This window comes from Equus caballus, chromosome 4 (genome assembly GCF_041296265.1).
Source record: "Equus caballus isolate H_3958 breed thoroughbred chromosome 4, TB-T2T, whole genome shotgun sequence".
Classification (NCBI taxonomy): domain Eukaryota; kingdom Metazoa; phylum Chordata; class Mammalia; order Perissodactyla; family Equidae; genus Equus; species Equus caballus.
Genome location: NC_091687.1, coordinates 5,322,753 through 5,349,133, shown reverse-complemented (window position 1 = coordinate 5,349,133; position 26,381 = coordinate 5,322,753). Strand labels below are relative to the sequence as shown.

Below are 26,381 nucleotides of genomic sequence, written 5' to 3'. Positions count from 1 at the left end.
TCAAATTTTCTGTGTCCTTATGTTTGATATGTCTCTTTTAAACAGCATATTGATGGGTTTTAAAAATCCAATGTCTTTAACAATTTTTTTTTTTTTTTTACTGGAAGACTGGCACTGAGCTAACATCTGTTGCCAATCTTCCTCTCTCTCTCTTTTTTTTTCCTCCCAAAGCCCCAGTACATAATCATATATCCTAGCTGTAGGTCCTTCTAGTTCTAGGTAGGACGCCTGCCACAGCATGGTTTGATGAGTGGTGTGCAGGTCTGCACCCGGGATCCGAACCGGCGAACCCTGGGCTGCTGAAGCAGAGTGCACAAACTTAACCACTACACCACTGGGCAGGCCCCTCACAATCTCTCTTTGAACTGACAAATTTAATCTACTTCTATGTATTTAATCTACTTCTATGTATTATGTTATCTAATTTCATCTTATTACTTCTATCTTGCATTGTGCTCTTTATTTGTTCTGCTTTTCCTTTTTGGTTTTTTTTGAGGAAGATTAGTCCTGAGCTAACATCTGCCAATCCTCCTCTTTTTGCTGAGGAAGACTGGCCCTGACCTAACATCGTCCCCATCTTCCTCTACTTTATATGTGGGACGCCTACCACAGCATGGCGTGGCAAGTGGTGCCGTGTCCGCACCCGGGATCTGAACCGGGGAACCCCAGGCCCCCGAGAAGCGGAACGTGTGCACTTAACCGCTGCGCCACCCGGCCAGCCCCTGTTCTGCTGTTTCTATGTGTCTTTTTTTCCTTGCTTTTTTTGGACCTCCTTTCGTATTGACTTAGTGTCTTTTTCCTTTGTGTTCTTATTCCACCTCCCTTCATTGTTTTGAAACTGTAACTACTATTGTTTACTTTAAAATTTTATCATTTAGGGGCCGGCCCCGTGGCCGGGTGGTTAAGTTTGCTCCCTTAGCTTCGGCAGCCCAGGGTTTCACTGGTTTGAATCCTGGGTGCGGACATGGCATTGCTCATGAGGCCACGCTGAGGCGGCATCCCACATGCCACAACTAGAAGAACACATAACTAAAAATATACAACTGTGTACCAGGGGGCTTTGGGGAGAAAAAGGAAAAATAAAATCTTTAAAATTTTGTTATTTATATTTAGCTTTCTAAAAGCAGCATAGAGGGTAGCAAAGTGCATTGAATTTAGAGTCATATTCCTTGGGTTTGAAACCAGCTCTTAGAAGCTGTGTGACCTTGGGTAAATTATTTAAACCCTCTGTGCCACAGTTTCTTCATCTGTAAACTGGGGATAACAATAGTATCTCATAATGTTGTTAGGAGAGTTAAATGAGTTATTACATATGCCTGGCACACTATGAACAATTAATTGCTAGCTATTATTATTATTAATCTACATTTTAACTCTCTTAACAATTAACACAAATTCTTTAAACTCTCATCATCTCATCCTAATTTTCATGCTATTGATATCCAGTATTTTAGGTGTCTTTTTTTTTTTTTAAGATTTTATTTTTCCTTTCTCTCCCAAAGCCCCCGGTACATAATTGTATATTTTAGTTGTGGGTCCTTCTGGTTGTGCTATGTGGGATGCTGCCTCAGCATGGCCCAATGAGTGCCACGTCCACACCCAGGATTTGAACCGGCAAAACCCCTGGCTGCTGAAGCAGAGCATGTGAACTTAACCACTCGGCCCCGGGGCTGGCCCCTCAGTGTCTTTTTTTTAACCCCACAAATTAGATGTTTTATTATTATATTGTACAACGTTTGTTTAGACTTACATACCTACTAGAGTCTTTGCTCTCTATTCCTTTTTGCTTCTCAAACCTTACTTCCTGGCTCATTTTTAGAAATTCCTTCTGTGTTGGTCTATTGCTGGTAAATCTCCTTAGGTTTTGTTTATCCGAAAATGTATTTCAACTTTGGTCTTAAAAAAGAGTTTTGCTGAAACACAAGTTATTTGACTTCAGAATTATGAATGTTTCATGCCAACGTCTCTGATATTTAGGATCAGCCTAGAAATTGTTCCTTTGTAGGTGGTACACCATTTCTCTCTTATGTTCATTGTAGTTCTGTCTTTGGTCTACACTTACACTGTCATGCTTGGATTCACATTTTATTTATCTTGCTTGATATCTCTTGTGCTTCCTATATGTGTGGATTCATATCTTTCATCATCTATGGAAAATTTTCAGCCATTTTCTACCTGAATATTGCCCTTCCCTTATTCTGTTTCTCTACTGGAGCTCTGAGTAGACGTCTATATCTTCTTTGTTGCTTAACTTCTTCATCCTTTGCTAACTCCTTGGCTATCTGTATTTCATTCTGGGTGATTTCTTTAGCTCTGTATTCTAGTTCACAACTTCTCTCTTCAGTTATACCTAATTTATATTTAGTTTACACATCATATTTTAAGTTTCAGTGATTGTATTTTTCAATTCTAAGAACTCTTTCTTTCAAATCCATGTAGTTATATGTAATGAACTCTTTATATTGTTCATTTTCTAGATATCGTCTTTATCTCTTTTACATATAAAGCATAATTATTTTATATTCTGTATCTTGTAATTCCAATATCTAAAATCTGTGGGGCAATAAATCTGTTGTGAATATTCTGATTCTCTCTCATGGTTTGTTTATTAGCATGTGTAGTAATTTTTAAACTGTGAGTGCACACTTTGTTACGCTTAGTTGGTGAGATCTATCTTAGTTGGTGAAAGCTATGTCTAGCTTTCCTCTAGACAAGATGTGTGCTTGTATCTTCCAGCTACCACGGCCCTAGCAAGCTCATATTTTTTGGTTTGGAGTTTTTTTGACCATATGAAGAGCATAAGTTTGAATTCCAGACTTAAGGGGGCCAGGTCCATGGGTTAAAATTTTGAGGGGGGTGACTTTTTCTCTTTTTCTACCCGCCCTCCCCCCATCTAGAGCCAATGTGGAGACAGATTTCTTGGTGGACTTCTTTTATTTGCTAGCATGAATATTTCCTGGGCTACCCTTGTCTAAGGTTGCCATCTTCAACGTCCTGGTTTAGGGTGGGATTCTCAAATTTAGCTCATCCACTTCCACTGGCCCAAAGCATAGTCTCCCACTCCCTGCTCTGCTACATGGGTTTGTCCCTGGGCAATCCCAGTTTTTGCATTTGCTTATAGTTTATGCTCAGTTTCCAGTCTCTTCTTCTTCTTTTTCTTTTTTATGCCTTTGGGATTTCTCTTACTTTCTTGCAAGCTAAGCTGTGTATTAAAAATAAGCTCATTGCAATTTATCCAAGATTTGGTAGTACTGTATCAGGAAGGCTTTTTAGAGTATATGGCTCATATTCCTAGAAACAGAAGCCAAGAGTACTCTTTTTTAAAAGTGTAAAATAGTTGGCATCACTCTCTTCTTAAGACCCTCAAGTGGCTTTTTCTCACACTTAAAAAATGCCCCAACCATCCTGGCCTAGGAAGCCCAGAGCTTCTCCTGGCTCAGCTCACATCATCTCCCTGTGCCACTTTGATGTTGCTCCAGTCTTGCGACCTTATTCCTGCCTTAGAGCCCGCAGATTAGTGGCTCTTCCTGTGTGGCATGTTTTTCCCCCTTTCTTCACATGTCTGGCTCATTCTTATCATCCTGTTCTCACTTTAAATGCCCCCTTTTCATAGCAACTTTCCTTAATTAGCTCCCGCATTTCTCCATCAAATCACCATCTTTCAATTCTCTCTAGGGCACCTATTATTAGCTGACATTTTCTCGTTTATTGTCTCTTTTCCTACCAGAACATAAGACCTAGAGGAGCAAAGACCTTGTTTGTCTGGTTTACCACTATCTTCAGAAGAGTTCCTGGCACACAGTAGGGACTCAATACACATTTATGGAATGACTAGAATCTCTGTAGACAGGACGCAGGCTCGCCAGTGCTCCACAGGACTGACTACTTCCTATTATCTCCCCAACCCAGCTTGCTTTGCTTTGTTTATTTACTTATGTACCTGGCCCCTGTAGGCATTTGAGTTTTCAATCCCTGCTCATAATGTTACTCTAATTATCTTCAGCATGTTGAGAGCAGGGGCTGTGTTTTATGTTTCTTTTCTTCCTTCAATGTCCTGCATATAGTTAGTAGGAGGGGAAGAAATTAGCATTCATTGAATATCTCCTTCCTGTTGAGCACAACACACGTAATTTAATTTATAGCTTCATAACAACACTATGGGGCCAGGTGTTATTATTTGTGTCCATTCTACAGATGAGGACACTGGGGCTTAGAGTAGTTCAGAGTCATATAGTAAATGAAGGATCTGTCATTCGAACCCACCTGGACAACACGTACTCAGTATGAACTATCGCAAACGGGTGGCTCATTTCTGAGAAACAGGTGCCTGTTTCCAATTTGCAAAGTGGAGATTGAGCAATTAACTGGCATTCAGGCCAAGTTTTACTTGAATGGTCTGGCTATTTACTTATCAATTTCATTCCACTGAGTCTATAAGACTCAACTTGAGGTACGTCTGTATTTGGCTAGAAAAGGCTTTGGGGAGGGTAATCATGCCTTCTACATGAGGGTCCTGCATATCTGATAAGTGTCTGCTGTTGGCAAATATTATGGAATCTGACAGCAAGGAGATTTTCTGAAGATAGTTATTCAGTCAATTATCACCTGTCACTGGATCATCTGACAAAGACAGACACTGAATGCACCGAACGTGTGCCACACCACCAAGCAATCTTTTAAACAAAAATCTTATTTTTATTTTTATTTTTTACAGAAATTCAGATATTCCAACAAATTTCTTTACATTTCCTGGACCTTAAAAAAATTACACACAACTTTTGGACACAATACAACAGAACAGAATGAGAAAGGGAGTCACTTGTGTTCTTTAAAAAAAGATAAAAACATACGTCTTATACTTAACATTTAGTGATTTACATGTGTATTACTATGTACAAATGGTACGTCATCAATGACCCATCTTCAGAGCACTGTGATATGCTAAATTACATTTAAGTTTTACGGAAAAAACTTTAAAAAACATTTGCATGTGTATAGGAAGCACTATTTCATTTTTGCAAACACCACTATTAGTGATGTAGGACTCCCAGTGGAATCTACAATTTACATGGATTAGAGAAAGCCAATCCTTTCTATTTTTATTGTAGATAAAATAGAAGGGTACCTCCCTTTAAATAAAAGATGAATTCTTGAAAAGTTGTGTGTAATTAAATTTAGTAAGTAGCATGTTTTAAATGCAGTGGGAGAGCTAATATTTAAAGCAATGAATAACTCCCAAAATGGCTAATACTTTAGAGAGAATAAGTATTCCCTTAATTTGGTTCTTTAGAATATCTATATCTTTGTGAATTGGGTTTAATTCATTTGAGCATACCTGTAACAGACTTTTAGCCATTTGAAACAAGCTCATTTATGGTGAAGAGGGCTCGTACTAGAAACACTGGCAAAAATAGGCGTGTGGTCCTAACGGAGCGAGGGGAAGAGAAATCGACCAGGATCTGTACTACTTCCGTTATCCTCCATCTGGCGTTCCAGTGATGTACGCTAACTTGATCTTAATTTTGAGTCTAAAAATGAAGGCATTTGACACGTCCATGTCTTCTGCTCAGGTATAGAACATGGTGTGGCTTACACTGATTACCCTGCCGTACACTTTAACTTGTCTTCATTCTCAAGCCATTGGCTACTTCAACATGAAATATTTTTCTGTTATTGCATATCGGCAGGATATATGTGGAGGCTGATGGTGGGGAAGCCTGGGAGCAAAAGACCGTTGAGGATAACTGATCAGGTATAACTACTTCCAAATGCCAACAACTAAAAAAATTTGAGTATTTTTGGAACAAACGTTAGTAAACAAAAAGGCAACTTACTCCTACCAAGTTTCTTTGACCTGTATAAGTATATATTCATTTATTTCTAAGGCTATTCTTATTTATTTTGTTAGTACCACTTACTATAATTTAGAAATAAGTTTAATGGAATAATTTTTTTTTTAAACAAAAATGAGTGCCTGTCAGTAAGGAAAAGAAAGGGTATCGATTTCTGATGACATGTATGGCAAAGAAATAGAAAAAAAAGGGAGATATTTTGGATGCCTATTTATAAAGTATTTTAAATTCCTATATATATACTAGGGGGAGTTAGAAAAAGTGTTTATTTGATAGCAGCCTATATATTACATGTGAGCATCCAAGTGAAGATGAGCTTTCTATATTATTCATGGTTCCTTGATGCTGTTTCCTGAAAGACAAGGAAATCTATGTTGCTGGGGAACCCGTGATGGTCAGATGTACTTCCTGTAATATACAGCTTGATGGAGGATTAGTATATGTCAGAAACACTTTCTCAGTAACAACTTGTACAGACAGATGAAACTGAACACAGACTCGGTAAAAAGTTTGAATCGTTACATCTCTTAACTGAGTGGTTGTAACTAATTACACAGTGAAATAAATGAACGGCAGAGATGGCGAACCAAAGGTCATGGCTCCTATGAAAATATTCAGAGGCATTTCTAAGACGCTTCCTCAGTAAATGATGCTCGATCAGCCTCTTGGCTATTGAGTTAGGAATAATTTAGGATTGACTGCCTTTTTTAAAATAATGTTGAAAGATTAAAGCTTTTTGTTTTCAGTTTGATTAAAAAAGGACAGCTTACAAACCTCAGTACATATATTTTACATGTTAATTCTAGCACATTTATATTCCTCTTCCTTCAAATATTTCCTGAATGTGGTTTCTCATGAATGTTATCTGATCTTATTCAGTGGTAGTTTCCAATGAGCTGGTGTTTAATCCATGGTGCCATCTCCTTCCAGAACATGGCTCCCATCTCTGCCAATCTCAGTTTGGAAGTTGCTTTGACAAGCGGATGTTCAGGCTCGTCCATTTCCATCTCTGTACTCTCATGTCTCCCAAGCGTCTTCCTCCTTGATGTTGATGTACGAAAGCTGTTATTTGATTTGTTTAGCTGTTATTTGATTTGTTTTGTGCTCATTCTAGAGAATATTGGCTTAGCAGAACTGCAGGGGGAAGGGGAAGAAGAGAAAGAGAAAAGAGAGGAAAAAATGCATCAGAGAGATTTTTTCATATTTGTCACAGAAAAACCACAGCAACAAATGGTTCAAATACCCTTTAGATTTGTTTTCAAAGGTAGACTGAAAAGTTTGAGGTTTCTGTTCCATTTAACAAACAGCCCTTCCCTGTAAGAGGGCCCTCTACAACCCAGACATGCCATTCCCTATGCCTGGGTGAAGATTACAGGCTGCTTTCAAGGAGCCAGCAAGAATGCAGAAGGATGCCAAGCATGAGTGGTTTTTCTGCCTGGCATAGAAAGTGTCTCACTTGAGGGTTTTCCTTTTCCTTCCAAGTTCTATTTATTTATTATATAATCAACATTCCAACAGCTACAAAAGAAAAGATTATAAAGATGAATCAGCCACAATCTAATCATCTCGAGACACCAGTTGTTTTCTTCCTATGTTTCTTTCCACTCCTTAGCTAAATGCGCACTTGTTCTATATAGTTGGAATCACAGTATAGATGACATTTTAAACATTGTATTTAAAACAACTTTCTACATTTCCACTCTCTGCATTATCAGCATCAATTTCTAACGGCTGCGTAATATTCCATTCCTGCCTCACCCCTTTCCACCCATGGTCAACATTCCATCCTTAACTATTTCACTACTGTCAGATATATAGGTAGGTTTCTGGTTTTTTTGTTATTATCAATAATGCATATGTGCATATAAAGCTCTATTTGTTCTGTTAAATTCTTTCTTTAGGACGGATTCTCAGGGGATGGCTGCTTTTCCTTTTCTCTAACATATTAGGGACCATGCCTGTATTGCTACAACGAAACCACAAATAGGATGATCGATTCCATTCTTTGGATGATTTTCACAGACTTTGGCACTGTTAACCAGGCCTTCAGGGTACCTTATATGTCGTAAAGATGGGTACATGCACCTAGCTGGCCAGATTTGAGCTGAAAGAAAGCAGCATGTTGGATTTTATATCGCCGAGCACTTAGAAACACAAATTACAATAAAACAATTGGCCCGTTATTCAGTTATAGTCCTTGTTCCACATCACAAGATAAGATTATGGTTTCTGAATGAGTGCTAGGGAAACTCTGCAAGATGCTGTTACAGTTTCCAGTATTTATCCCCTTGGTGTTTTCCAACACACTTTAAAAATTCCTGTGCACATTATGATTTTAATGAACTTCTCTCAGCAAGAGAACTCAGTTACTTTAATGTACCCAGACTACACAGGGGATAATTGAAATATGATCACGTCATAATGATGATTAGTCTGCAATGATTCTCTGAGATTGAATCCTGCTGGCAGAGGCCCTGTGGAAGGGAAGGCTTTCTGCAGATATTATTTAAAGCAACATCAGCAATCCATGGGTTTTACCCAGTACTCTTGGCGCTTCGGAACCCCGAGTGCCACAGAGGCGCTCTTGCTAGATGGAGTCCAAAGTGGAGTTTGTGGGTCCATGATTCCACTGCTTTGGCATTCTTCACCCTGAATAGTTTTCAATTTAAGTGTCTGGGTTTTCCAATGACATCCTGAAAGGTGTTCGCTGGGGTGGGAGTTGTAACCATATGAAGGAGAACAGGGAAATGGGGGTGGAAAGTGGCTATGCAGGCGGGAGAGAAGCTAGCACATAGAAGTGCCTGGGGTTCTACGTGTGTGATGCAGGGTAAGAGGGAGGCAAGAGGGCAGTTCCGTTTTCTTGAAGATTGAAATAAATACACCCCTGACCTCATGCAAGAAAAGCCTGCTTCAGTGTAAACCATTTGTTGGCATCCAAGAACCAGAGACTCCCACTTTCTTTCCCAGGCTCTCATCTGCCTGATTTGGCTTTAGCACATCACTGTGGGCTGGGAAGAGGGCAAACGGGGTGGGAGGGCTTTCGCCCAGCCACCGGAGCACGAACACCCAAGCCTGGGGGGGAGGAGGGAGCTTCTGCAGCTAAGGCATCTCCCTGGGAAGATCCTGAGCGCTCTTGTAGGAAGGGAACATCTGTGGCCAGTCTCACAAGGGTTCCTGTTTACACCCTACCATCTGGGTCTGCAGCCCAGGGGATGACCAGGACAGGTGGCTCATCAACAACCCTTCTTGGATCTGCTCTGGTCTTGGGTCACCTGTAGCCTCCATGTGGCCAAATCCCTCATTGTATCCCTCACTGTAGTCTCATCATTGATGACTCAACCCTTCCATCTCCATGTGAATTGCCTTCCTCCCCTTTGAAATCCCAAACCGCTACCAACATCCTCCTTGTCTTTAGCTGAAGATATTTAAGCTGGCAGCTTTGGCCAGATGGCCGAGTTACTCAGTTTTTCCTGGGTTTCTCCCATGTATACGTGCTATTAAACTTTGTTTGATTTTCTCCTGCTAACCGCATTTTAAATTATTTGACCAGCCATAAGAACCTTATGGAAAAGCGGGGAGGAATTCTCCCTCTTCCCGTGCAGGAGTGAATGGGAAAATGAAAGAGTGAAGCCAGTGAGCCTGGCCTGGACTAGAGTAAGGCAAGGGAGGCTCCTACGGCACAAGATATAAGGAGGCACTCACTCTCAGGGTCGTGCAAATGCAGAGTGAGTGGCTCCTGAAATTTTGCACATTACAGGCCTCCTTTGCTTCATCCTAGTCCTGGCCCTGCCCGTGAGCACAGGCTGCTCCTCAGGAGGTCTCCTAGGAGTGTGCTTGAGTCTGAGTTACTTAGACACTGCCACCACTGTGTATTTTTTCCTCCTAGTGCATGACATCACCACGCAGCAGGAACCCTAGGGCGTGGGAGAATTCGGCAGACTGTACTAAGGCTAAAAAGAACCAGCATATCTATTCCAGTGGTGATCAGAACGTAAACACTCCCCACACAGTATCCGGAAAACACTTTGCTGGGGGAGTAAAATTAGAATGCTACTACGATTACACGTGCATGGTGAAGAATTTCCACCTGAAGGCTTGCAAAGGGTTAGCCCTCCAAACACATTGGTGAAGCCAGTACGTGGAAGAGGCTAAAAGACAGGGTTTTCCTCTCCAGATGTTGCCATCACTCCTTCAGTTTACTGACTGTGAAACACCAGGGCAGTGTGCAGAAGCCGGTGGAAGCATTAGTGTGGTTACACTGTGATCTTCGCTTTGTAAAGCTGATACCGGCTCAACACAAGATTGACATAAGGGAAGCCATATTGTAGAAGAGAAATCGTGCTGTAACTTTGAATGACCTCTGAGTAACGAACCCAGCTGGATGTGCACCCTGCAGGAGATCTAACTGCTTTGTAGATCTTATGACCTCTGCTTGCGCAGGTACCACTCAGCTACAATAAGACGATAACTTTGTTCTTTTGAGTTCCTTAGGAATGTGATGACCCCTAGACAGTCAATCCGGTGTGGCAACTCCCAGTCTGTAACACCAGAGGGTCAACATTCCTAACCTCCTCCCCTGTAACCCACTGGCCTATATAACTGCTTCAAGATTCTATGCCCCCTTAAGATGGTTCTTTTGGACATTAGTCGGCCATCTTCCCCCTTGCTAGCAAGCTGTAATAAAATGCCCTTTGTCTGCCACCATCTTGCCTCTTGGCTTTTGTCTCATGGCCACCAGATCACGCCCTTTGTGCGGTAACAAAACATTCTGCTTTTTTCGAAAATTTTGCTAATGTTTCCCATGCCCCACAGATGTTGCATAGTGCAAGGGAGGCAATTTAAAAGATGTCACATTCTCCCAGGTTTGTACAGGGCAGGACTGAATAAATAAGTCATTCAATGCTGCTTTGGATCTTTGTTCGGTCGGGTTTGTCCTTGTAACACGTCATGGACTCTGAGTCGCCCATGTTCTATTTCCAAAGGGCTCTTTACAAGTGCTTTTCGAAGCTGTCATTTGAATCGCCGCTCAGGAGAGCAGCGTTTATAATGGCCACATTGTCCAGGCTGTCTAAATGCTGCGTTGTTGAATTTTCCATGTGTTTGTGGACTTTGAAAGGTCTCCTGTGGTCTGCTTCTGCTGCTTGTTCCTATCTGACCTATTCAATTAGGGCCTAGAGCCCCCACTATCAGGATGGCTGGGGGGCAGGCACCGTCTGAGCGTCTGAGCGAGAAGAATGCTTGGTGGGAGTGGTCAGGCTTTTAGCGGAGTGGCTTGCTGAATCTTTGTTGTGAAAATGAGTAAGGGAGGAATTCCAGGCCATTTTTTCTCACTGGCTATGCAAGCTTTGCCATTTTCTCCCATTCCATTGTTTCAAACTGCGCCTACCTCTAACGGGGTCTTCTGACACCCTTCATCTCTGGGAGGTTGAATACGGTCCCCTGGAAATAATATCTCACCGTCTATGTCCTGAGATGCTCTAGACGTGATGTGCCCCAGTGGGTGTGGCTGCAGATTCTGTGCCATCCCTCCCATTGAGAGGTGAGGTCTCTGTCCCCCTCCCCTTCAAACTGGGCTTTCAGAGTATAGGCAGCTCATTTTGTATTGTGGTAAAAAAAATACATAAAATAAGATTTACCATCTTAACCATTTTAAAATGTACAGTTCAGCAGTGTCAAGTACATTCACATTGTTGTGAAACAGATCTCCAGAACTTTCTCCGTCTTGCAAATTTGAAACTCTATAGCTACCCAACAACACTTCTCTTTTCCCTTCTCCCCCATCCCCGAGTAACCTCATTCTGCTTTCTGTTTCTAAGAACTTGATGATTTGAGATAGCTCCTATAAGTGGAATCAGACAGTATGTGTCTTTTTGTGACTGGCACTTTTCACTTAGGATAGCATCCTCAAGGTTCATTCATGTTGTAGCATGTGACAGGATTTCCTTCCTTTTTACAGCTGAAGAATATTCCATTGTATAGATACACCACATTTTATTTATCCATTCATCCATCAGTGGACATCTGGGTGGCTTCCATCTCTTGGCTACTGTGAATAATGCTGCTATGAACATGGGTATAAAAATATCTCTTTGAGACCCTGCTTTCAGTTCTTTTGGCAATATACCCAGAAGTGGGATTTCTGGATCATATGGTAATTCTATTTTTAATTTTTTGAGGAACTGCCATAGTGTTTTCCATTGCACCATTTTACAATCCCACCAACAGTGCAAAGGGTTCCAATTTCTTCACATCTCTCTACTGTTAGTTATTTTCTGTTTTTTTTTTGATAGTAGCCATCCTAATGGGTGTAAGGTGATATCTCACTGTGGTTTTGATTTGCATTTCTCTCATGATTAGTGATGTTGAGCATCTTTTGAGTATGGACAGTATCTGATTCCCTTGCTGGGGTGGCCACAGGGAGAGGTCTTGGTAGTACTTGGTAGTACCTGGAGAGCAGGAAGGGCCCAGAGGAGCCCAGCTTTCTAGCCATCCCTGCCAAGGGGCCCACATGTGAGTGAAGCCATCTTGGACCCTCCAGACTGATAACTAAATGGCAAGCAATAGGATAAGTGTATATAAGGAAGCCATTTGATGTAAAACTAGTTTGGCCTCACCTTGTTTTTTCCAAAAGGGCCTGATGTGGCCAGTGAGTATGGCTTGTGTATATGCTTTAAGTATTTACTATGTCCCAAACACAAGATATCTTTAAGATAAAGATGCAACTTCCCCCACCTCAGCATTTCCTTAAGGATATGCATCTCTCCTTAGGCTAGGGATTGATTGCTGACCACTGTGACAATCCAATGCTCTTTGATGGTATATAACCACTCTGTGCACGCCCACTTCTTTGGAGTGCTCCGTTCCTTTGTGAAAGGACTCTCCTGGGCTATATGATCCTCAGATTGGCCCATAATAAACTCACCCCAATTTTGATTTATAGATTGATCATGGATTATTTGCATCAACAAGACCACTCAGCCACCTGCTGAATCCCTCCAAGTGACCCTAGTTGATGCTACATGGAGCAGAAGAATTGCCCATCTAACCCCTTCCCAAATTCCTGATCCACACAATTGTGAGATGTAATAACATAGTTGTTAGGAGCCATCCTAATGGGTGTGAGTTTTTTCACCAAACTTGACAAAGTTTTAAGCCACTAAGTTTTGGGACAGTTTATTACACAGCAGTAGATAACTGGAACAGTGGGCAAATGCCCTTTCTCTGACTGTGGTTTAGATTTGCTGTATTAAATATACTATAAATGACCTGTGTGGCTGGACAGCTGGCACAGTGCTCACAGGTCATAAAGAGTGCCGCCATCTTTGCGTGGTATTTTCCTTCCAGACACATATTTCTAGAGAAGCAATACCTGAAACCCCAACCTCCACTTACTGGTCTACCCATAGTCTCTCTTTGGACCATCATTGGCTGGTCCCTCAAGTGGTCTAACTGTAGGGGGTTTGGATCTGTGCTGAAGATAAATGCATGCTCACAACATACTTTTGGAGTGAATTAAGGTCTAACACTGATTTTGGTTGCAGATTGGTTAACACCAACTTCATAGGTGATTAGAAAGTCTGAATTTGTTGTGGTTGTTTGCTGTGTAGTTGGCCAGGAGGTTGATGAAAACTGGGGTATATGCCCACTGTTAATCTGCACTTACATGCCACCCTCCCACTGAGTCCCCGTCAGCACACTCTCTGGCCCCTGACTGCAGTGATGCAAGAAGACAGCTGGAGAGGAAGCTGCGCCGCAGTTACCAGCCTTTCTGTATTCTCTAATGTCTTCTTACCCTAACCAGAAGGGCAGCACCAGTACTTCTTTCTGGGGTTTGTAATTTAGTTTGCATCCAGATTCTTAGTTGCTCACAGCGCAGACTTTTCAACTGGCCTGACCTAATGCGTGTGACTGCGCCTGCTTAGCGCTGAGGCAGAGGGACAGGCAGTGGGGAGAAGGGAAAAGACAACAAAGTATTATGATCTTTGGCTTTTTCAGGTGGGACTAGTGACTGTGTTTACATTTGGAGAACAGAGAACAAGATATAAAATAGAAATAACTTACTCCTGAAGACGTCCATCACCCGATCTGTCATACTTCATTTTGGTTTCTTTCCATCATATTACAGTTTGTTTGCTTCTTAGCACTACTCATGATCTGTAACTATCTCGTGTAGTTTGCTGTTTTCTCCCCCATCAGAATGTGAGCCCCAGGCCATCAGCACCTCCTCTGTCTTGCTCACCAGCGCCCCCCCAGCTCCCGGGTCAGAGCCTGATCTATGGTAGGAGGTCATTAATTACTTGCTGAACAAATGGAAGAATTAAGAAATAGAAGAGGCTCTCCCTCTCCCTACCAGTAACCCATTTGGTCAGTGCTTCTCAAACCTCAATATGCTAAGATTTGCCTATCTTGTTGAAAATGCAGATTTTGATTCAGTAGATTGAGAGTTAAGCCTGGAACTTGCATTTCTAACAATGTTCCAAGTGCTGCTGCTGTGGCGGGTACCACACCCCGAGAAGCAAGGCACTGGACTGAGCTCCTCGAGGCAGATACTGTGTTCTCTTCATCTTTCTATTCCCATCTTAATGAGATCCTTGACGTAATCGGTGCTCAAAAGTTGTTTGTTTAGTAAATAAATGAAACCAAACCAGGCACAGGAATCTATGAAAAACCTGGCAAATCAAATCTTAAGAGACTGGCGGAGGACTCAGTGACCTGCCACCTCAATGTGGACTTCTGGGGGCTTTCGATTGCTTCCACCTCAATCAAGGAGCTGGGCAGGGGATGAAGAGGCCGGGTGGGCTCGGGCTCTTTCATCCTGAGCCCACAGATAGAGATTTTATCTCTTGGTTGTAACAATAATTTTTTTTTTTTAGTACAAATATGTGGAGAGGTAGCTGGGAAATAAAAAAACGTACTACCTGAGACCATCCCAGTACATCTTCTTTCCTCCTTTCTTCCCCTAGGTTCTTCTTAAAAAAAAATCCTTTGTATTCTCTGCTTTTCTTGCTGTCTCTCTTTTTCTCTCTCTCTCCTCCCCACCTCCTTTTCCATCTGACGTGCTGATTTCAAACCAGGAGAGCTGGAGGAAATCGCTACAACTGCTCATCTGGCCACGGACGTAGATCTACTTGGCTGAGAGGGGGCAGAAAATGGCCTAAGAATCGGGTCCCGATAATTTTGCGCTATTCCTGTATGCAACGGACAATTAGACTCGGACATTGGGCACAACGCTTTCTCAAGTGAGCTTTTCTAGACAGTAAGTAATTCACGAGAAGACATTTTGATCGTCCATTCATGAACATCTCTCTTCTCTTCTTCCTCCTCTCGTCCCCATTAAGGAATACTGTCAAATCTATTCAAAGCAAGAAAACAGGCACAGTTACTTGCTAGGCTTTCCTCAGGCACGTTGAGAAGAGAATTTTGGTGCTGATTTATTAATCCTACCGATATTGACTGTCCGCTTTTAACATGAAGCCGTTCCATATTTTACACAGGTTGAAAGGCTTTTGTTAGTGAAGCCCCCAAAACACATCCACGGCAGAGTGAGACCGTAGCGCTCTCAATTCTTAGCACATTTCACAAGAACTAATACAGGGGGAGTCAGTCTTAATGTGCCTTCCCCGCTTCAGTGACTTCTACGCACTCTCCTGAAATTCTTCATAATTGTTTTGCCTTCTCATTTCATGAACTAGCTCATGACTAACACTTCACTATGTGGTCATGACCTTCCTTTAAAAATATAAATAAAAGCAAAAACAAATTGAGCATTACCACACGTGAAGTTGCAAATTATGGAACCCAAATACATGTTGGCCTCTCAAAATGATAGATTCATCTCTGTGTGCTGACATTGACTATTCTACCTCCCGCATCTTGCTCTAAGCTGCTTCTCCTTCCTGTAGGGGAAAGACTACCAGTGATAATTTGTATCCTTTCCGTGTTCCTTGCTTCTGTCCACACTTATCTTGCGGGAAGGGTGCTTTTCTCTCTCTCTCTCTCTACAAGATCTGCTTCACAGGGTTTCTCTTCTCCAAATGCTATCTTGGGAGTTAACTGGACTTCCTTGATAATATAAGTTTCCTGCTTTTCTTGGAGGCATCTAGTTTACTGATTAAATGTACATGTTCTGGAGCTATTTTCTCTGGCTTTGATTCCTAATTCCACCACTTACAGGCTGGGTAACTCTAGAGAAGCGTTTTTTAACATCTCTGTGTTTCATTTGAAAAATGGAGGTACCCCCTGCCCAAGGCTGTCGCGGAGACTGATGGAGATGATGTTTATAAGGTGATTAGGACATAATGAGTAAACCCGACAAATAGGAAGAGCTCAATAAATGTTCACAGGTTTGTTTTGTTTTAAATGTGGAATAGTATAAGTAGCACTATGTCATTCCAGAAATACCACATATATACACTAACCAAGAGTAAATCATGGAAGCATTTACTTTTCCCTGAGACGGGATGGCCGATGGTCCAGACTGGGGACACCGGAGTCAGTCTGGGTATGAGCTACAATTTTGCCCCTTATTTCTGTTCTCTTGGGCACGTTACCTGGCCTAGTGTCCTCATGTGTAAAATGGGGATTAGATTGGCCTTGCTCATGCATCTGCCGTGAGCGTTAAATAAGCTAACATGCAGCAAGTACTATAATATGTTAACTATTGATTATTATTGTTTGAAGTCGGATTTTTACCTTGATGTTGTAGGGACAAGCAAAAAGTGAAAATAAGAGGCTTAATTCTCCCTGTTGAAAATAAGAGAAGAGCGTTCTTCCCTTCTCCAACCCTTTTCTTAGAGCATTTAGAAATCTTGTAATTGTAAATTTTCTCTGTTTCTTTGAAATGTGGGTAAATCTTTTCAGAAACTAAATAAGGCTCTTGACAGCTTTATGGCCCAGGAATGCCTTTTTCAAGGGCCTGGGAGCTGTCTGTTTGAAATGTAAACATCAAGGGCGATAGCACCCTATCTCCCAGTTTCTGGGGGAGCCTAACATCAGGGGGCAACTTGCTCCAAGTTGCAAAACCACTTCGGTCATAAAGATAGGAGTTTATTTTTCCTTTGTACAAAATCAATTAACGAACAGATGGTCACCCTCGAGGAACCAGGTAAATCTAGGGTGAACCGTCTGTGACAAACGGTGCTGTCAGGTCTTCTCGAGGCCCAGTTACCACTCACCCTGACAACATGGATGCGTTGGGTCACCTCTGCTTGGCCATATAAGAGTGAGATTTCTTTCCGTCTTTGCAATCTCTTAGCAGATGGCCTGTGATGGGCATCACATTCTGGTTTAATGCTCATTCAATCATAAAACTCTTTGCTTTTTCTACTACCATGGAGAGGTTTTCTGCGTTGGGGTAAGATTTTGTTTTTAATGATATTACCTGGACAATGTATATGGATGTATCTGTATTTGTGCATCTAATTGCCGTTATGTAATGCCTGCCCTCTTTTAGCACACAGCTTACAATAGGGAAGGGACTATCTTTCGAAAATTTCTCAGAAAGCACTAGAATCTGGTTAATAAGCAGATTACTTAAAACTATGTATAAAAACCCAACTGATGCTCCCCTTGCTTCTTCCTAACTACTTGACGAGCTTCTGTGAAATTCCAGTAAGGCGGAGCGCCGTAAAACGGTAAACTCATTCTCTCCCTCAGGAAGTGGTGAGGGTTTCGTTTCTTACGATGTAAACCTAAGTCTTCAGTAGGCAGAGGGTTCAAGATCCCCAGCTTTACATGCCTCTGTTACCGCAAACGTAATGGTCCTGGTCCTAACTGTCCATAGGGGCGCTTCCTGTAATGAAATAAGACATTCAAGTATGATGCATGCTTCCTCTCTAGACCAAAGGGAAGCGGACCACAGAGTCCAGAAGGCAATTTATAATCAAGGTCTAATCAACACATACACGCACACACACACTCCACAGGCCCTGTTAGAAAAGTAACCAAGAACGAATGCATTTAGTAAATGTGTAATCCATCACTGACTGGCTGACATCGGTTAGCCACAAATGATAGAGAGGTAAGGGGGAGCCAGAGACCAGCCGAATGACAGGATTTTAGGGCTCTCTAAAATGCAGACGTGAATAGATTGTTCAGCTTAAGACTTTTTAGAGGCAGCTCTGTGCTATCGAATAAGTCCAGTGGCTCAGCATAGCCACGGGGCCTTCGTGGCCTTCTCACCTCCCTACTCCAGCCTCTCCTCCGGGATTCCCCATTTCAGGCTGTGCTCCAGCCTCCCAAATGTGACCTGCAGATGTCGGAATGAGCCCTCCAGGTCTTTGTCCCTTCCGCAGGAAACGCCCTTCCTCCAGTTTTCTAGCTGCTGGACACCCTCTTGTATTTCAGATCTCATCTCAAGACTTCCCCGGGAGGCACCACCTGAACGCTCCCTTCTCTCTTTTGGGTCCCCACTGTGCCCCAATCATCCCTTATCAGAGCCTGCCTGGTCCTCTGAACTCTTCGAGTGCAGAGGCCACTGCTGATAAGTAGGCCTCTGTGCTCCAGGCACCTGGGGCAGGGCCCTCCACACAGTAGATGCTTAACAAACCTCTGGTGTTTCTTGAAAGGAGCCTTAGGCATTGTTACAGACTGAATAGTGTCCCCAAAATTCATATATTGGAGGCTTAACCTCCAAATGTGACTTTAGGTTGGAGATAGGGCCTTTATGGAGGTCATAAGGGTGGGGCTTAATCCGATAGGGGTGGCATGTTTATAAGAAGAGGAAGTGACACCAGGGCCATGCATGCATGGAAAAAAGGCCAGGTGAGGACACAGCCAGAAGGTGGTCATCTGCAAGCCCAGGAGAGAGGCTTCCGGAGAAATCAAACCTGCCCGCATCTTGATCTTGGACTTCCAGTCTCCAGAACGCTGGGAAAATCTATTTCTGTTTTTTAAGCCGCCAAGCTGCGGCATTTGGTTGTGGCGGCCCTGGCAGATCAGGACAGGTATCGACTACGCCAATTTTTTTTCTTTTGCAGGTAAGCACCCTGAGGCCCAGACAGGTGGAATTTCTCCAACGTCATCCAGCTGGTAAACTGAAGAATTGGATTAGAGTTCTTCTGACGTAGACTGGTGTTCTTTCTCCACTAGTTTTGCAGTTTCCTTTTTTTTTTTTCCAGTGTAAAACGTTTTTTAAGTGAATCTTTTAGGAATTCCAGTTTTATATATGAAACCGAATTGAGTGCAGCTGCCCCAGTCAAGCTCAGAACCCCACCCTGCCCAGGCCTTCCTCTCTTCCCCATCCCTTCTCCACACCGCACCTCTGCAGCTCTCCAAGGACTCATGGAACCCAGTTCGAAAACCACTGCTGCCTCCTCCTTACAATATCACAGACCTTCCCAATTTACCACCTTCTCTCACACTGACGTAAACTACGGGTCAGCAGAGGATAAGATAAGAGCATAGATGATTAGGATTTCAGAGAAGGAAATGTCACTGAAGTTGATCTGACTCTATTCTGGGGAGATGATAAAGACGACTTTCAACAGATACAGCAGAATCATCCAGAAACCAGATGTGTCTCAACCCTGGTCTGGGGCCCATGTGGTAAGTCAGGGAATATCCAAAATGTACACATGGCTCTGTATTGAAATTTCAGCAAAGCTACTTTGGTGGTGACCAGGAGCAGAAAATTTTATGGGCTTAGGGATCCCTGTCTCAGAAACTGGGCTTTGTAAATGCTGACTGGACAAGGACAGTGCTTCTCCAGTTGTGACCCCTGGACGGTCCTGGATCTCAATCACCTGGTGTTTGTGAATGTGCAGATTCCAGGATCCCAGCTGGAGCTACTGGGTCAGCATCAAGCTCCCCAAATGTTCACTCAAGTTTGAGATTATTAGCACCTGGGCTTTGGAACGAGCCAAAGGAGAGTTTGAGTCCTGAGTTGGTCAACTCCTCGATCTGGCCAAGTTATTGTACTTGCCATAGCTTTGGCTTTCTCATCTGTAAAATGGACATCATAACTATTTTACAGTGTTGTTTTGAGGAATCAAGGTCAACATTTAACACTCATCCCCCTGGGGGGAGACAGAGAGAAGACGAAATAGAGTAGAATTGAGCAAAGCCATTTCTAAGACCTCCCTGTGAAGTTTTTCCTATCTTGACAAATAATAAAATAAGAAATCCATATAGTTTCTCAGTGCTTATTTGGAGTGAAGCACTTTAAAATAACTCCTGAAGCTTTTATAGGCACCGAGGACGACATCCAAATCCTGGAGATACAGCTCCATTTGGGGTAAGCCTTTGGCTGGAAGGCGGAGGAAAGGCGCCAACAGGCTTGAGTCCAGTGGAGGATGGTTTGCTGTATTACAGATGTGGCCATATTCTGAGTCAGATCCTGTCCCCAGTCAGGAAATCCCCCGAAAAGCTCAGAAATCAGCTATGATTCTTGTTCCCTGTGAGACTATTGGCTGGGATTTAGGCTTCCTCTACGATGAAAATAGCTGCCTGTCCTGAGCACTAACTGTGTGCCAGGCATTGTGCTGCGTACCTTACATACATTATGCTGTTCAATCCCCACAAACAGCCCTAAGTGACAGGTAATAGCATCAGCTCCATTCTGCCAATGAGAAAACTAATTCCGCGAGCATGACTCTGAGCGGTATGTGTAAGGACAACAGAGAGCCAAGGCAGACAAGGTCTGGCTCTGCTGTTTTCTGGAGCATTCTACTTTGATCTTCCTCCCCCAGACAAGCCTGGGTCTTGAGATAGTCTTGCCTGTCACTGTCTTCCTTTCTCTGCTCCGCACAGATGGGACTGAGGTCTCAACTAATACTGGGTTGTGAGCTTGAAGTCCAATGAATGGCATTTAATAAATTTTTGTCAAAAAATGCTCTGAACATACCATGATAACAATAGAACACAGTTGTGCACATTAGATGGTTTATCACAGCAAAAAATCGAAAGTAACATTAATGCCCCAATTAAGAGACTGGATAAGTAAATTGTGGTACTTTCATCCAGCCATTTAAAATGAGTGTAGATATATATTAAAGGAGTGACATTCATGACATATTAAATAAAAATATCAGGTTATTAAATAGCAGGTATAGTGTAATCATTTTTGAAAATGAAATATGTTTGTATAAACATAGAAAAAAAAACACAGAAGGATCTACCCCATAATACTCTACTTCAGCTCTGAATGATAGACTTAGGATGTTTTCTACTTTCTGTATTGTCTGATTTTTCTTTTCTTTTCTTTTCTTTTTTACAGTGAGCTGAGCATGCATGACTTTTATAATTAGAAAAAAGTGCTATAATCATTTTGAAAATTAAATGCCTTGGAAAGAAAAGGAAATTACACATTCTACCATCTTCAATGTCCTCGTGGATTGGCGTTTGTTTCTCTAAGAGGGTGGTCTGAAGACAGGACAGCCATGTGCGTATTTCTAAGCCCCTCTTTTGCCATCTCCGCCTATACTGAATAGACTCCTCAATCTATCACTCGATACATTCTTGTTCAGTGACTGAGCACTGAAAAGAAAACCTGTGATCGATATGCAAAATATTGCAAAAGCAGAACACTCTCACAAGGACGGGAAGTCATTGTAACAGTGGAAAAGAATAACTTTCAATTTCTTTTTCTTAGATTCCTGGTAGCAGGATTAACTTGTGATCAAAGCGATTCAATGAGTCCAGTAGACCTTAGAATCAAGGCGGAGTACAGTGGGAGTTGTTTAAGTCACTGTAAGAATTGCCCCCGACAGATGTTTCCCATCAACCTGTCTCCATCCTGTCTCTTTTCTTCATTATTGTTGCCTTTTGTGGACGTCAGAGATAGGAGGGCTGAATAATGCTCCCCACAGCACATGCCATTTCTCCTTTGTCCATTGCTTGTTCACTGTAATAGGACGTTCTGCTTCCATAGATAGGGAACAGATTTCTGGTTCTTAGAAAGGCTTTCCAACTTCCAACCAGGCTTTGATGATTTTACTTGTGATTCAGGGGAATGGCTCTTGGCCAGCACAAGAGAATGCCAATTCAGGGACCATGCAAAACAGACTCTTAATTCGGCAAATGGATGTCTCTGACATGAGAGGAAAGTTGGGGAGCAAGCAGGTGACACCCAGATCAGCAGAAAGGCTCAACAGATTTGTCCTGACAGCTGCATTCAGTAGCCATGGTAGAAACAGAAATTATCTGCTGTGGGACAGTAAAAAAAATTAAGCAAACATCCAATGACCGCCTACTCTGGTCCAGGGCAGGTAGGGTGTAAGGCGAGCAGGGGCATTGATGGTGAGCTTCCTGGTGCCCCGTCCTGTCTGTGCTGTGGGGGATTTGGCCACCCCAAGATATGTCTCTTTGGCATGAGGATTATTTTGAGCTGGTTACTTTTAAAAATTGCAGACAAGAGAGGAACTCTGTAAAGTAGAAGTTACCCTTTGCGAGAGACATTTACATTTGTCATGGAAATCTCCATCTGTAAAGGTGTCTCCCTCTCTGTACCAGGAAGAAGGGGAGATGAACTTATCTCTAGAAACTCTTATCAACATGGAAGGCAAGGACTTAAATGTGCATAATAACCTTACTCTTGTTTACTGTGCTTTTCTGGTAATCTCCCATAACTGAGTCCCCCCACCCCCAAAATCCTCCTTTGTAGCTGAAGATGGTATTTAAGATGAGAACCTCTGCCATTTTGACAAGTTGCTGTTTTCCTGAGTCTCTCCCATGTATACACGTTATAAAGCTTTGTTTGATTTTCTCCTGTTATTCTGTGTCATGTGAATTTAATTCGTAGCCCAGCCAGAAGGACCTAGAGTGGGAAGAGGAAATGTCTTCCTCCCCTGCAGTTCTCATCAGCCTAGGCAGGGGAGCACAGTAGCACCCCCACAGGCCTTCCTGGGAGCCACGTCCAATCTCTGTTTCAGGTAAACCAACAAAGGAAAAAAGAAAGTGTGAAGGTGTCCTGCTGTGCACCTTTGGCTGCTGAAGGCAGTTTTGGCAGAGCCCGGCTTCCCTGCTATTTCCTTCTGTGGCCTCTGGCCTGAAATCCTTTCCTTCCTGCTAGCAGTTTATCTCAGCTCTGGGCGCTGAGGTTTCCACCAGGTGAGCGTTCAGGACCTGCTGAGGGGGTGAACACACAGCCAATTTAGCTGCTTAGTTTCAGCCCCTCCATGAGGACATGGGGCAAGGCTCCTGTTTGAGGCAGGGACTGGACATTCTTTTCCTGAGCTCTATGGGGAGTTGTAATGCAGGGGAAGAAGGGGACGGAGCACTCATTGGGAATATGAGCAGGCCTAATGGCCTGGTGACTACTCAGAGCCTTGCTCAGGATCTCCATCTGCTCGGTGGGGGGGAGCGGAGGAAAGCTTCAGCATTACACTGCTGGGCTGTACAGATTTCTCTTGGAAGTTTCCTGACCCCAAAGACTGAACGAGGAGAGAAGACAGAAGAAAAGAACACCTCTGGGAAATATAATTAGAATTGCTCCTTAGTAGCAAAAACTGATGGAACCGACATAATTTTTGAGATGGGAACAAAATACCAGGTGGATTGTAGCAGCCTGAATGTTTTAATTTCTATTTTATCAAGGCAATATGTGCATATTGTTCAAAGAAATCAAACCACATGGGTGATGTTGGGATGAAAAGAGCCAACCCACTCTTCATCCCTTCTCATACCCAGTCTTACTCCCCCGAGACAATCTCCTTTAAGAATTTCCAGTTTTATTACAGTAGCTACTTCAATGGCCAAAATAATATGCTAATATTGCCCTATTTATTAATGTATCAATTTTAGACAATATGTATTGTCTGCTCTAGAAAAGTGAGAGTTTGTCTCCGTTCCTCCTCACCTGCTTTCTCTCCCAATTTTGAGTTGTTGGCTTGCTGCATTTAACTAACATGTATACTTTTGCCTCTTGTTCTTGTTCCCTTTCTGACTTCAGTCAGACTCAACTTATCTCTGTTTCAGGAGACGCTCTCATGTGACTGTGCCTTCTCCTACCACCTTTTTACCTCTGACTGTTTAATGTAAGGTTGACTTTTCAAAAGTCAACAGGGAGATTTTAAGCAGATAAATCAAAGAGAACAATTTAGAGAGGACACTCCTCTCTTCCTTCTCCTGGTAAACCTAGTCTCATCCCAAATATCCACATAGACTTGGAGAATGCTTTCCAAACATTATCAAGGGGGAGCTGGAGGCCTCTACCTTCCACATGCCTCCACATGGTTGTTCCTGCGTTGTTCACACCTATGACGGTGACTGTGCTGAGTGTCGCGTATCTGTTCACAAGGGTATCTGCCCTCCTGGTGTCGTGTGAGGCTTGATGACAAGAACGGGGCATTTCATTTCTGTATCCTCATGACCCAGCAGAATGCCTGGTGCACAGTAGGCCCTCAGTGTCTCTTTGCTGTGGCATGTATGTACTTCTCCATTACATATTTTTATATAATTACACTGTTTACTGTTTGAAGGGGTGAGGGGTCTTAAAGCATGCCTGAATATGAAAAAAATTAGTTGATGCTGTGTCTCTAATATTCTGCTTCCCTGAGTGAGCATGTATGTAGGCATATATGTATGTGAGGTTCTTGGTCTTGGAAAGAGTGGTCAGGCTGGGGCTGCCCTTCTGATGGCAACCCCAGAGGAAGTGCTGGCTTCCAGAAGGAAAGGCAGGGCTGCGTTCTCCAGTCAGATCTGCTTTTCTTTGTAACAGGCTGTTGAGGGTTGTCACAAACAAGACCCAAACCCAACCCAGACAGCCCCACCAACAGATCCGGTCCCCTTAACCTGAAGCAAAATGACCTGCATCCAAACATATCTCCAAGATCTGATTTCTCATCGAAAGCTCTCCAGAGCTCTCCTGTTAACCTTTTATTTCTACACGAGATGACTTTACGGGAGAACAGTCCTTTTTAGGAAATGCTTTCTGGAAAAGTCAATACTCATTGCAGAGGCTGTCAGTTCTCTGTCACTGTCCTCCTGGGCTTTGCCATTTTAGCCCCTGCATCTTTTTACCAGAAGACTTTCTCTGGACACAAGAGCCCTCTGCTTACCCACAGGGTGGACTGGAAGTGCTCGGGAATTAGTGTCCCCTATCCCAGCAGCCCTCAGTCGATGGCGGATGAGAATTGATGCGTATGCATCACCTCCCTTGGCCCTGGACTCCCAGAGTTCTCTGGTGGATTGAGGTCCAGTTACCCAAGTAGTGACTTGCTTGATAACACATCCTTTATTGGCTGCTCTCCTTTTCCTGTCTCACCTTCTCAGTGCCTACCAGTGTTTCCTGGGATCTCTTCCTCGACAAACAAACAAACACTTGTTTCAGACCCTTGTTTCAGGGTCTGCCTATGGGGGAGCCTAAGCTAAGCTAATATTCTTATAGAATATGTTCGATGGTTACCTTCCTTTTGCTTTAGCTATTTCCTACAAAGGAATCGTTTTTGCTTTCTGCTATGCTCTGTGGAGCTGATGCTTATGTGCCACCAGTGGGAGTCGATGCCCATCTTTGTGGGTACCATTTATGGAAGAATGGCGTCAGCATAACAAGCTTTGGCATGAAAAGAGAATATACTATGGATTTCTTTACTTTAAGATGTAGGAAGAAAGTCACAAAGCACATTCTCCCATCCGTAGTTAAATGTTGACAGTAGTAAGTGGCTTTGTGGAGTTACATCAGGCTCCCCTTCCCTTGACCCCTGAGACTCAGGAAGGCCTGAAAGAGTTTTAATGTGATTTCTGGAATATGCTTAACTTTCAGGGAGGGATCAGCTTAGCCCCTGGGAGAATTCCATTAATAAAATTTTGCAATAGAAAAGCTTCCTGTTGCTTAATCGCATTAGCTCTGTTTTATGTACAGTAAGTGGGTAAAAGCTGAGTTTGTGATTTGGTAATTGTGAATACATAATTTTCAAGCACTTTGAATGTGGATAAAGAAGAGATTTTCTACTTATGCAAAGAGGAAGTCCAGAACTTCAGAAATGACCATTTACTGAAATAGGCAATGAAATAGGGACATATCTTATCTTTGGGTAGCCCCCATAAAAGAACACAAGGGAGGGAAAAAGAGAAGAACCAGTTACTCCATTCTTTCCTCCAAGACCTTCAAAATAACCTTGAAACCACCTGTCAGTAGCCATCCTTACTTATGTTCATACGTTTGCTTGGTTTTGCTTCATTCATCCAACAAGTACTAATTAAGCATATATGATGTACCAGGCACTCTTCTAGGCACTATGGGTACAGTGGTGGACAAAAGAGAGTAAGTCCCAGCTCTCACAGAGCTTACATTCAAACAGGGAGGCAGACAATAAACAGATAAACACACACTGTAATATATCAGGTGGTCTTAAGTGCTATGATGAAGAAATCGGGGTAAGAGGAGAGCTGCAGGTGGTCAGGGAAGGTTTCTCTGCACGAAGCGAGGGAACAAGACAGCTGGGGGATCTCCAGCTTCCCGGTGGAGGCATCAGCAGAGGCAAAGGCAGGAGGAACTTCAGGGAGGCTGGGGGAGCTGGAGACAGGACATGGGTCAACACGGGGATGGGGCGGGTCCTGGGGGACCGCTGGACCGTGGGAAGGTGTTTGATG

General features: G+C 42.9%; 1 protein-coding gene across 3 annotated transcripts in view; it reads right to left on the bottom strand.

The window, feature by feature from the left end:
- Nucleotides 1-4,674: 4,674 nt before the first annotated feature.
- The window catches only part of LHFPL3 (LHFPL tetraspan subfamily member 3), a 483,666-nt gene continuing 461,959 nt past the window's right edge, over nt 4,675-26,381 (bottom strand). For all 3 annotated transcript variants that reach the window (XM_023640148.2, XM_001489278.6, XM_003364773.5), the window contains one exon: nt 4,675-6,986. Coding sequence is in view for 1 of the 3 variants with exons in the window: in XM_003364773.5 (XP_003364821.1) it covers nt 6,958-6,986 (29 nt within the window). In the remaining 2 variants the exon portion in view is untranslated. The remainder of the gene's footprint in view (nt 6,987-26,381) is intronic.